At 39.4% G+C, this 12,809-nt stretch overlaps 1 protein-coding gene across 2 annotated transcripts in view; it reads left to right on the top strand.

Moving 5' to 3' along the window:
- Nucleotides 1–12,809, top strand: part of prkar1b (protein kinase, cAMP-dependent, regulatory, type I, beta) — a 31,315-nt gene that overhangs the window by 928 nt on the left and 17,578 nt on the right. The window contains exons 2-4 of one of the 2 annotated variants that reach the window (XM_077734969.1): nt 121–317; nt 4,620–4,790; nt 5,676–5,767. In XM_077734969.1, coding sequence (XP_077591095.1) covers nt 138–317; nt 4,620–4,790; nt 5,676–5,767 — 443 coding nt within the window. In that variant the 5' untranslated portion in view covers nt 121–137. Of the gene's footprint in view, nt 1–120; nt 318–3,208; nt 3,511–4,619; nt 4,791–5,675; nt 5,768–12,809 lie in introns of those variants that run through there. The other variant, XM_077734970.1, reaches the window with a different exon arrangement.

The raw sequence follows: 12,809 nt of genomic DNA, 5'->3' as shown, positions 1-12,809 counted from the left end.
TATAAGAAGCCCTGTCTAGCTCTCCTCCCACCCATTTGGATTCTGCTTTATTATTATTATTGTTATTAACCGCCACCTCCTCCTCTCATGGACCACCCTGATTTTTTTTTTTTAAACCAGGGAGATAAAAGCTAAGGATGGCCACCTCCTCCTCCTCCTCCACACTGGACGAAGACGAGAGTTTGAAGGGTTGCGAGATCTTTGTGCAGAAGCACAACATCCAGCAGATCCTCAAAGAGTGCATCGTCAACTTGTGCATCGCCAAGCCTGAGCGTCCTATGAAGTTCCTGCGGGAACATTTTGAAAAGCTGGAGAAGGTTGGTGACGACGTGGATTTTTAGGGGAAATTACGCTAATATTCTCATCTGAAATTGGTCATGGTGCAGTTAAATTACATTAGATTAACTTTATTGTGTGTAATATCTCATCATAACTCTTAATTTTGCTCTTTTGACATTATCTTAGCATCAATTATCATCAAAAGAGATGATAAATATAAACAAATCCTGTTTAAGTGTAATAATATAGAAAAATAATGGGAAAAAAGTCATACTTAACAACCCCCAGTATAGTAAAAACTTAAACTAAACTATAAATACCAAGTTAAATTTGTCTAAAAAGAGGTATTTTTTTCAAATATGAGTTAAAATGGAAAAATAGTACAAATAATGCTAAGTTTAAAAGCATTAAATGTTATCATCAAAGTTCAATGATCATTTAGAAAGTGAATTAAAGCAAAAAGATCATTACTATTTACTTCTAGGAAAGAATATAATAAGTACTACTCTTACTATGAATACCGCGTTTCTAATATTATTTTATCACCCATTCAGCAGTTTAAAAAAAAAAGTTGCTGGCGGTGTTTTTATTGCGATTTTTCTCGGTTTTGCACGTGAACGCATCATCAGATGATAATAATGGCACAAAAGGCGCCACTGTTGTGTTTCTCGTGGCTCACAATAGCTTGCGGCCTTGTGTGAGTGTCAGATGACTTCAAACTCATCCAATGATATTTTTAACTTGACACAAAATGGTTGCATTGTATGAAATATAGCATAAAGGCTAGCCAATATCACATTTTATGCCCCCAAGTTGAAGTCCGAGTCACCTGCTTTTGAGAATTCAGCTGATAAAAAGTGCCCATCTCATACCAATTGCAATTTATTATTTCATATTTCAATATTTCATATTTTGACAAAAACAGCCAGACTGACCCGGGTTCGAACCCTCGACGCTAGAACCGTGAAGCCAATGCGCTAACCTCCCGGTATAATAAGTCATATTGCAAAAAAAATAATAATAATGGATTGGGCTATTTCCTGGATGTGTGTTGTCTTTTTGCATATGAATCAATTCATATTTATTTATTATTTACCTTGGGGGCGGAACACAAACTCCACACAGCCAAAACCGACATGGATTCGAACCCTCAACCCCAGACCGTTAGGCCAATACGCTAACCTGCCGGTATATTAAGTCATATTGCAAGAAAAAAAAACGAGAAAAAAATGGTTCAGGCTATTTCCTGGATCCTGCTGTGTTTTTGAATGTGAAGAATGTACAGGAGCTTTTTCAAAAGGGTAGAATATCGTTTACGGGCGGACGGTCGCTTGGCATCCACAATGTGAGCGTTTGTGTCGAGTCAATAGAGAGAGTTCATTGCCAGAAATGCACCCCCCACCCCCCAACCAAAAAAAAGTGAAGCGGTCTTTGCGTCCATTGTGGCGCTGTAATGGACTGGAACAGAGTGATGAGTGGACTAGTCTCCATGCTTCATTACCTGGGCGCTTTTGTGTATTGTTGTTTCCGCGGACCTGGGCCAAGGTAAAAAGCTACTTTTTTCCATCCCTCTATCTTTGGGGACACGTATTTTTGTCGAGATGAGAGTTTTGTCGGAACTTTGGATTGCCGAGCGAATGCCCGGTCGTGCGTAAGTGGGTCTAAACCGGGCCGGACGGTGCTTTTAATAATGGCGACGTTAGCCGGCAGATTTGGGGCAGTCGTTTGAAGTGGTGGCGCTGGGACTATTGTTGTTTCGGATTATAATAATCGGGTTTGATTTGGCGTCAGTCGCTGTAGAGGAGGACTCGTTTGTGACGTCTCGCTTCGTTTGATGGCTTTCGTCCTGGTTGGCACGTAAATGTATGTACATCATTAAATGCTTTTATAATATAATATTTTTTGATGTTATTGCTACGTTTCTTATATGGAATCAGATTAGGCAACATTGTCACTGTCATGGCGTCTTCAATGAAAGCCAATGAGTTCATAGGGAACCTTGAAAACCCTGGAAATGCTCAAGAACAACAGGAGGCCACATGGAAATAGCAAAAACCAATAGAAGGTCACCTGGAAATACCCAAAAACCAACACAAGGACCCTGGAAATGTCCAAAACCAACAGAAAGTCAACTGGAAATGACAAAAACAAAAATGAGGCCACCTGGAAATGCCCAAAACCATCAGGAGGTCACCTGGAAATGACAAAAACAAAAATGAGGTCACCTGGAAATTCCTAGAAATCAACAGCAAGCAACAAACGAACAAACAACCCCTCAAAATCAATAGCCAATAATCCCCCAAAAACCCATTGTAATTGAACCAATTACAATCATTTCACAAAACCATTTAAAGTCCACCCTGGCATCCTTTTGATTTCCCCGAAAAGGTCCCTCGGCGAAAGAAGGTCAGGACGACACGTGACATTTTTCAAGCACGAAAAAAAAATCATACCCAGCAATGCAATTTTTTTTTCCATTTTCCAACAAAAAAAAACACCCCGATACACACTCCTTTATCAAATGTGGACTTTTTACAAGGACTTATTGTGGCTTCCACAAAGTCCTCATTCACACTAGCTTGGCTGACGTCAATGTGTGGGCGTGGCTTTGCCATCAGCGCAAATTGGCGTCCAGAGGGACTAGAGATGCCGTCCCTCCCTCCCCCCCAGTTATCGCACTTCCCGCTGCGTCCCCTTCTGTTCTGGGTAACATTCCATTTGGTCTGAGCAGAAGTGGACTTGAACATCTCAATCTGTTGACGTGGGTTGAAAGTTAGCTCTGATTGGTCCGTTAGCCAGCGCTAGCTATCGTAGTGTTGTTACCGCGGGAGTAACGGTGTGTTTCTGTGGGTACGTGAGTGACTTTTCTTCTCAGACTCAGCATCATCCACGCAGGATGCTCAGCCAGATCCCGTTGCCGTGGCGACGGAAGGGAAGCGAGACCGCTCGGCAGATTGCGACGCCCGATTGTGTCGTTTCGCGGGAGAGAGAAAAAGAGAGAGAGAAAGTGGGCAGGTTGTTGTTGTTGTTGATTTTTTTTCTGAGATCGGCGTTTTCGCCAGTTGTCCCGAGCGAACCGCCGTGCCTGAGGGAATTTGTCGCATCGGGCATGGCGATAAGGACTCGCCGCCGCCGCCGCCGTGTGTGTGATGCCCATCGATTTGTTCGGAGGATGCGGGATAGTTTTTGAAAGGGCTGAAGTGGATACGTTTGGGGAGGCTTGGTGCCATGGTAAATGCATTTTTTCTTTACTTCGTGGAGTTAATTTGTCAAATTTGTATTGTTATACACAATGTAGTATTAGATCACCTGTAGATGTACGATTAAAGTACATTTCGTGTCTGTTGGTTTTACTTCCCGTTTGATTATTTGGCTACTCACTGCATTTAATCCCAGTGCCATTGAAGAAGAGTGTACAGAGTGCAAATAAGTAGTAGTAGTTGACATATAGAGGACAATCAGATCTTTTTAATCATACCAGATTTCGTTTGCAGTATTCCAATGACTTCACTTAGATTGAGGAATTTCAAAATAAAAGTGATTGGACACTTTTTTTTCCTGGTAGTCAGGGAATTTTAAGACACAGTAGTAGTAGTAGTAGTAGTAGTAGTGGTGGTGGTGGTGGTGGTGGTGGTAGTAGTAGTGGTAGTGGTAGTAATAGTGGTAGTAGTAGGAGGAGTAGCAGTGGGAGTAGTGGTGGTGGTGGTAGTAGGAGTAGTAGTAGTAGTGGTGGTAGTAATAGGAGTAGTAGTGGGAGTAGTATTGATACTACTAATATCCACTAGATGGCGCTGTAGTAATAGTAGTAGTGGATAAGAGTTATGTAATGAATCAATAAGATGTAGCTGGACTGAAGGGAATATCATACAATAATTCAGCAATATTGAAAATAAATCAAGTTTTGTTTTGTTGCGCTTTATAGTGCAGCAAATACGGTAAAAGAAGCATGGAAATTTTCCTCACGGTAATCTCTAAATGAAGGCTATCCGACCCGAGATAGCGGACATTTTATTCCGGACACAACAATTTATACGCAGAGCAGACGCGCAAATGATGATCCAATCGGCGGCCTGCTCCGGCGCCCTCCCGTTTTGCCGCGCGCCTGCATGCTGATGCCTTATTCAAGTTTGACATTAATAATTCAACACCACCCGCAGAACGTTGGACATTTGTCAACAACATCCGGTCATAGGCAAGTGAGCGGCTCTTTTGTGACCCGCATTAAAATGGTTCGAGTTCGATTCCGTATTATTTTTTTTTCGTATTATTTTTCCCAGCACGATGCACATTGCTAATATTTCTCCCTCACCAAAACGCCACCTGTGTTTGTCTCTTAACAGGAAGAATGCAAACAGATCATGGCGAGGCAGAAGTCTAACAGCCAATCGGATTCGCACGATGACGAAGTCTCTCCGCCTCCGCCCAATCCGGTGGTCAAGGCCCGTCGGCGCCGTGGAGGGGTGAGCGCCGAGGTCTACACCGAAGAGGACGCCGTCAGCTACGTCCGCAAGGTCAGACTTCATTTTTTTGACCGCTTTACCCTCACAACGGGGGTGCTGGAGCCTATCCCAGCCAACTCCGGCTCTGAATTGGTGGCCAGCCAATGGCAGGGCACCAGGGGACAAAGGACAACCAATCATATGATCACATATCAACCAGCTAGCCTAGCATCCATGTCTTTGCTATGTGGTTGGAAAGCGGTGTACCCGGAGAAAACCCACACAAGCTATGCTGACTACTACTGATTTATTATGTTTACTACTTATTGATTAGCTATTTATTATCATTTATTGGTTATTTTTATGTTGGTTTGTTTACTTGTTGTTTATATTGTAATACTACTTATTTAATTATTTATTTTTAGTTTTAATTTATTTAATAAGGAAGAGCACATACTAATGAACATATTATTGATTAGTTATTCATTATTATTTATTGATTATTTATCTGTTGGTTTGTTTACTTGTTGTTTATATTGTAATACTACTTATTTAATTATTTTTTTTTAGTTTTAATTTATTTAATAAGGAAGAGCACATACTAATGAACATATTGATTAGTTATTCATTATTATTTATTGATTATTTATCTGTTGGTTTGTTTACTTGTTGTTTATATTGTAATACTACTTATTTAATTATTTTTTTTTAGTTTTAATTTATTTAATAAGGAAGAGCACATACTAATGAACATATATATGTTAATAAGCATATTTATGTTAATGAACACATTTATGTTAATGAACATATTTATGTTAATGAACATATATATATGTAATTATGTAAGATTGTAGCTGAGGCTTAATTTCCCTGTATTCCTTATCTTTAATTACCTCGCAGCGTCCACTTTTGAAGGCATGCCGGCCTGCCGTTGACGTTGTGGCTTTGCCTCCGCAGGTGATCCCAAAAGACTACAAGACCATGACCGCTTTGGCCAAGGCCATCTCCAAGAATGTGCTTTTTGCTCACCTGGATGACAACGAGAGAAGGTACTGTCAAAACACATTCTTTCCCTTCTATTATTATTACAAAAAGTGTAGTAGAGCACATGTGTCAAAGTAGCGGCCTGGGGGCCAAATCTGGCCCACCACATCATTTCCCACACGGCCACCGTGTGCCAGTGTTGCCCGCTTAAGATCATTTGTCGCGCAACACGTGCAGGGGGTGACGGGGTCTCGGATTAGACACGGACAGATGTGCTTGGGGGGGACGTAGCCGGGTGTATCTGTTGTGTTATTGCTCGCCATGGCAACAAGCCGGGTTTGATACGCAGCTCTTTATTGGCCTTCTCGCCCTTTAATCCACTTTCCTGTTATTTTTCCCAGATATCCCTCTGGGTTCTGGCTCACGCTAGGACAAGAGGGGTGCTGGGAAAAACAAAAAAACAAAATCTAAAGTCGGCCGACGGGCGAGACGGCCGGCCGGAATTGGGTTTCATTGACTGGGATAATCCATTACGCCCCTGAGAGAGGAAAACGCGGGTGAATACGCCGTTGGCTAAAGCTTCCGCCGAGAAAACCCCCCAAACGCAATCTTTCCACTCTTTCATCAGATTGCAATTTACGGGTCCCACTTGGCAAGGGCGTGCGCGGGGGGGCTCTGACAAATCTGACCTCAATGACCATATCTGCAAGTATTAAAGTAGTTTAGGCTTATTTTTCCAAAGTAAAGTTTTGGAGAATGTGAAACAGTTATAAAAATGGGAAAGATGTTGGTCGTGTTAAGTAGGCTATTTTAGTTCTGGTTCAGTATTCAGATTATAACATGATGTGAGCTAAATTTTTGGCGTGACATTTAAATTTGAGCTTTCAAATCTCTTATTTTGAAATATCGGGCACTGTAATGTATTACTCGGACTATAAGTCGCAGCCTAAATATAATTAGCCTAAGAATGCACAATGAAAGGAAAAAATATATATATTTAAGCTTTAGGAAGTAAAAATCACATTTTTAATGGCAAACAAACATTACATGTTAAATTTATTAAGTATCAACATACAAAATAGGCACCTGTTACTGTCATATATGAACATTTTTATAATACTAATTTCTCAAGATATGACAAGCTGTTTGTGGCAGAGTGTAAAATATATATAAATATATATCAGAAACTTATAGTCCATAAAATACAGTCCATTCTGACCCGTTATTTGTCAAATTATGAGACTAATAGCAAGAGTTTAGCTAAAAGCGCTTTTGCTTTCTTTATCTTTGGACCTTGGCGGAGCACGGCGTTACTCCCATCAGGCCGTTGGGCGGAACCCGTCTCCACGGGCCGGCTATTAGCCCACCTAATTACCTCATTACCAAATGCCCACGCGAGTACGACAGATAAGCCTTGAATCACGTCCTAAAAAACAACAAAACAAAACAACTAATCTTTCGCAGTTAGCACATCTGCCTCACAGCTCTAGGGTCCTGGGTTCAAATCCAGATGGGTCCACCTTGTGTGGTGTTCGCGTGTCCTCCCCGGGCCTTTGTGGGTTTTCTCCGGGTACTCCGATTTCCTCCCACATTCCAAAAACATGCTAAGCTAGGCTAATTTTACACTTAATTGTCCCTATCTAGAAGTGTTAGCATGAACTCTTGCCCTGCTGGACACGATATACCCCCGCGTCTGGGTCCGGCACCCCTCGCGACCCTAGTGAGGATAGAGTAGTTCAGAAAATGAATTAATTTAATAATTTGCAACATGAATTTTAGTCTTTTATCCCCCATTTTGACCCTTAACGTAAATACAACAACTTAGGCTAAACTCCAGCTTCTTGTGCGGGCCGTATTCAATGTTTTTCTTATTTATAACTTCATAAATATCTTCAAAACGACGCCACTTGCATTTTTTTTCCTTCCACACGCTTTTAAACAGTTTCCACCAAACGCAACAATAACAAATGCCGATAAAGGAATGGCGGAGGGGGCGGAGCCTCCCCTCATTTTGGTCCACTTAAATCCTCTAATTAACAAGCCGAGTAATGAGTTGATGAAGTGACCGATGAGTTGACCCCTGACCTTTAAAGCCTGACCTCTGCACCTTGTGGGCGGGGGCTCGCTGACGGACGGGGAACATCTTCGGCGCCCTCGCTGTGCGTGCGTGCCGAACGGAGACGGGATAATAAATAAATACGTCATTAAGTGATGGAAAAGTGGCTTAAACAAACAGTAGCCTAAAATCCACTGACAAAAAGAATCTCGTGTTACAGCGGAAGTTTATTTTAGGGATGGCGGAAATAGACAAAACAAACTTTAAAGGTCATATCGGATTAACTAGGTTTTTTTCTTCAGTGTAGTCTCATTTATTTGTTAATATATTTGGACAAATCCACATTTTTTATAGTTTTATGGGATCTGATTGCAAAATTTGACCCAATCAAAAGTGATAAAACACATTTTTTGGCTGATTTTGTGCATTTAACTTGGATTTAGACTAAATATAAACCATAGAATTTCATATTTTAGTTGGTTTTGCCCCCTTTAGTTTTTGTTTGTGATTATTCAAATATATTTTATTCATAAATCCTAAGATAAAACCATAATATAAAAAAAATCCACATAATTGTCCACATTTGGGGCCTCTTTGTGTACCAAAATGTTCACATCGTAAGATATAAAACCCCTAAAAAACGACGTCCACAAATGTTAATAACAGGCAATTTAAAAAAAATATATATACATATTTTCAGAATGACAAAAAATAATCCTTTGTCTTAACCAAAAAACATGATTCTTCTACTTCACCCATTCTAAAAATGTACATCTATCCTTAAAGGCTTAAACCAAAAAAAGTAGTGTGTTGTTACCACTTGTCAGCCCCTAGGGGGAGTTTTTGCCACACACAGATATGATAATACATAATTTCATCTTCAATCATTGTGTCTGCAATGGAATCAATCATCTTGTCGTGATTGTGTGTGGATAATGTAGTGCTTGTGTAGCTATATTTTGTTTTTCCCGTCACTTGAGAGAAACACTTTGGGCGACCAATCGAAAAGTTGATCTTGTTTCCAAGCGCCCGGTGGTCTTCCCTGTCGTTTTTTTTTTTTTTTTTTTTTTTTTAAAGATGTCTGACTCACCATCCATCTTTTCCCTTGCTGTCATTCCGTGGCGGGCCTCCCCCACGGCCGACACGTCGTCCTTTTCTCCGCGCCCGTCCGTCCCCTGCGTGGCTTTGTGCCGGCGCTACAATGCCAGGGGCCAGGCGATGAGGTCACTCTCTGCAGGAGAGCTGCAGGCCTGAGTGAACCCACAGCCCCGGCACCCCCCATCGCCCCCCCCTCCCCCTAGCTCGCCACCTTTACAAACTTTTATTTTAATTCTATATAGCCATTCAACATTAAAGCAATATAAGAAGGTTAGTAGGGAAAAATGATCTTCAGTAAATCAATTATGCTAAAATCCTTTAAAAATATTTTTTACGCAAAAATAAATGCAAAAATGACAATTCAATAAATTGGTAGTCGTTCGCCATACCCAAAAAAAAACTCGCCGAAAACTCGCCGCTTTGAAGGCGTTTGTCTTTCGGCGTGCGATTGAACTAAGTAAGCCAAGACATAAAACTTTTCAATCCACTTGAGCTTTTCGCGGGACTGACTTGTGTGGAAAGAGTGAATCATTCATCTCACCTCACAAAACAATCCTGGCGGACCACCAAAGCAAAAAAAAAAAACGAACAAAAAAAATGCTATTCAGCTCATAGTTGACCTCGGAATAGTCTGCCGTAAAATTACTGTATTTTCTTGCATATGTTGCTCCAAAAACTGATGACTGAATCCAGGGTTCGGCTTATATGCGCAAAAATTAGACTCAAAACGCCATATTGCAAGGTTATTCAACCATTACGGTCATTTATTTCAAAATAGAGAAAAGATAAACAGTTAAAATTACAATTTATTTTGACATTTTTTAAAGAAACTCAACAAAAAAACATCTTACATAAAACGTAAAAAAAAAACCCTCATACTCAGGGTGCCACTATCTTACCTTGGGATAAAAAAACATACCACTTCCTGGTTGTACTGGTCACATGACTTCATTTTTGAATTTGTCCGCATGCACGCTACACTTTTTCGGAATGTCAAATTATAAATTGATTCATACAGTATCTCAAAAATACATTTTTTCTTAAGATTTTCCCTTCAAAGTAACACATTTGTACTCCCTATTAAAACCACGAATATGGTAGTCAAAATTATGAACCAGGGGGCGGCTTATATGCGAGAAATTGTGAAATTCAACCATTTTAAGGCCATTTTAAGGGTAGGGCTTATACACGGAGGCGGCTTATATGCCACAAAATACGGTAATACCTGACATATGTTCGCCTTGTGGCGATAACGTGAACTCCGACGACCACACGCAAACACGTTAGCCACATTAGCGGCGTAGAGTGACCCAGAGAGAGGCGGGATTTATCCGGCGGCCTCTTGATGTATACATCCCGTCCGTTTTGTCTATGCTAGCATGATAAGTTCCAGGACTCCGTCACAGACGACCACCGCGTTACGTTGAAATCCGTTTGTGACGACTTGGCCCAACGGCGACCGCCGCCGTGCTTTGTTTACATTAGCACGTCAACTATTTGGTGCACTCGTTGCACCCGTTAGCTCACGCCGGAGCTTTTGTTGCGCTTGACGAGGCACGTTTGACGAGTCTTTTGATCCTCGGAGTCGTTTGTGGCCATTTGTCGTTTTTTTTTTTTTTTTGGTGAAGTCATTGGCGGCTTTTGTTGTCGGGTGCTTCTTCGCGCCGTGTTTTCTTTGTACGCTATCGTGTCTTGGCTGGAAAGGTTCAGGAGTTGATGGCGTTAGTGATTGTTGGAGTCATGGTGACTCAGTTGTTTTTTGTTAGAAAGTAAGCGCTCTTACACACACACATACACACACATTAAGGTCAAATGCAGTACATTAACTTGCTATAAAAAGATATTACCGTATTTTTTAGACTAGAAGTAGCACTTTTTTAAATAGTTTTTTTTGTTTTATTTATTGTTTTTTCTATTGTATTTTTTTTAAATATTTTTTTATTTTATATATGTTTTTGTTTATTTTTTAATAGTTTTTTAATTGTTCTTTTAATGTTTATTTACTGCACCTGCGACTTATACTCAAATGAGATTCAATTTATTTTTTATTTTATTTTATTTTTTACTGGGACGACCAAAAACTTAAGCCACCGTCTCTTAAAAAATACTTATTCAAAAATTGTTAATATGTTACATGAACAGGTGCTCATATTTTAACGTATAACTTTGTATACCTTATACTCCAGTTATATATATACTCTAAGTTATTATATATATATTTTTTTCCCCTTTGAATGTGCATTCTTTGGCTATTGCGACTTATAGTCCGAAAAATATGGTGCTCAACGTGTTGGGAAAATGTTTATTATGATATATTTCAATTTTATTAAAATCTAAATCACTTTTAGTGGCATAATTGGCGGCCATAGGTATTATACATGAATTTATAATGAGACATTAAAACGGAAGCTTGTCAATATTTCCTTAGTTTGACTTTTACAAGTGATAAAAATAACTCCATAAAAACAGTTGTTAGCATTTGACAGCATTTGTTTATGATTTTCAATTCCAGACAATGTCTTAATATACAAATAATCTTTTAATAAAAGTGCAAATCATAAGCTCCTTCTCTCTATTTTGAGATGAATTACTTATTTGTTTTCATAACTCCCATATACTTTTAAAATGCTATTTGGGTGTTACTAAAAAAAATAAAAAATAATAATAATGTAGGTTTCTATCATAGACAACAAGTATGCGGTATAAAAAAAAACAGTCACCATGATTCAACAGCTCTGCTAATGACAAGTAAGAAATTGCCGAGTGGATACATTTTGTCAAAATTGGCCCGAAGGGCTTGTTTTTTTTTTGCTGATTTTTCATGTAAGGAATGGCCCCCCTTTCTCTTTCCTGAGCAAATATCCTTTTTTGACACTTGCGATTGGCAGAGGCTTAAGTTCTGTCAACACCCGATCCCACCTGACCCCTTTTACTCTTGACTTTTTGTTTTTTGGTGGCTTTCCCCTGGGGAAAAAGGGGCTTTTTTTTTGTCTGGCCCCGGGGACAAAACAACAACAATGAGAGTGGGGTCTTGGAAATCAAAGACGGCTGACTTGGAAAACAAAGGGAGGAGATGTTTGATGGATATGGATGGACTCATCTAGGAATGGAAAAAAAAATGGAAGGTGGAAAGTAGGCAGCAGGGTTGGGCGTGTTTGTCATGCTTTTAGGTTGACATCATCACGGCGTACGTCCCAAGGCACTTATGCTCTGTGTGTGTGTTGTTGGATCAGCAGGTATGCGTGGAAAAAAAGGAGATAAATACATACGTTTTGGAGAAAAAAATCAGACACTTGGAAAAAATACCAAAATTTACAAAAATAAATCAGCCACTTGGAAATAATACCAATGTTTTAAAAGAAATCAGCCACATGGAAAAAATACAAAACATTTTAAACAAAAAATCAGCCACTTGGAAAAAAATACCGACGTTTTAAAAGAAATCCGACAATTGGAAAAAATGCAAAATTTTTAGGCGAAAATCAGCCACTTGGAAAAAATACATTTTGTACAAAAATTAGCCACTCGGGAAAAATACTAAACTTTATGAAATAAATCAGCCACTTGGAAAATATACAAAAATGTCCCAAAAAATTAGCCACTTGGATAAAATACAAAAACTACCCAAAAAATCAGCCACTTGGATAAAATACAAAAATTACCCCCCAAAAAATCAGCCACTGGGATAAAATACAAAAAACACCCAAAATATCAGCCAATTGGAAAAAATACAAACATTTAAACAAAAATCAGCCACTTGGAAAAAGTACAAATTACTCCAAAAAATCAGCCACTTGAAAAAATAAAAAAATTACCCCAAAAGATCTGCCACTTGGATAAAATACCAAAATTCCCCAAACTTGGATAAAATACAAAAATTTAAAAATAATTCAGACACTTGGAATAAAAAAATACAAAACATTTTAAACAAAAAATCAGCCACTTGGAAAAAA

This window comes from Stigmatopora nigra, chromosome 15, assembly GCF_051989575.1.
Source record: "Stigmatopora nigra isolate UIUO_SnigA chromosome 15, RoL_Snig_1.1, whole genome shotgun sequence".
Taxonomy (NCBI): domain Eukaryota; kingdom Metazoa; phylum Chordata; class Actinopteri; order Syngnathiformes; family Syngnathidae; genus Stigmatopora; species Stigmatopora nigra.
The sequence above is the reverse complement of the archived record's forward strand: the minus strand, read 5'-3'. Positions and strand labels throughout refer to the sequence as shown.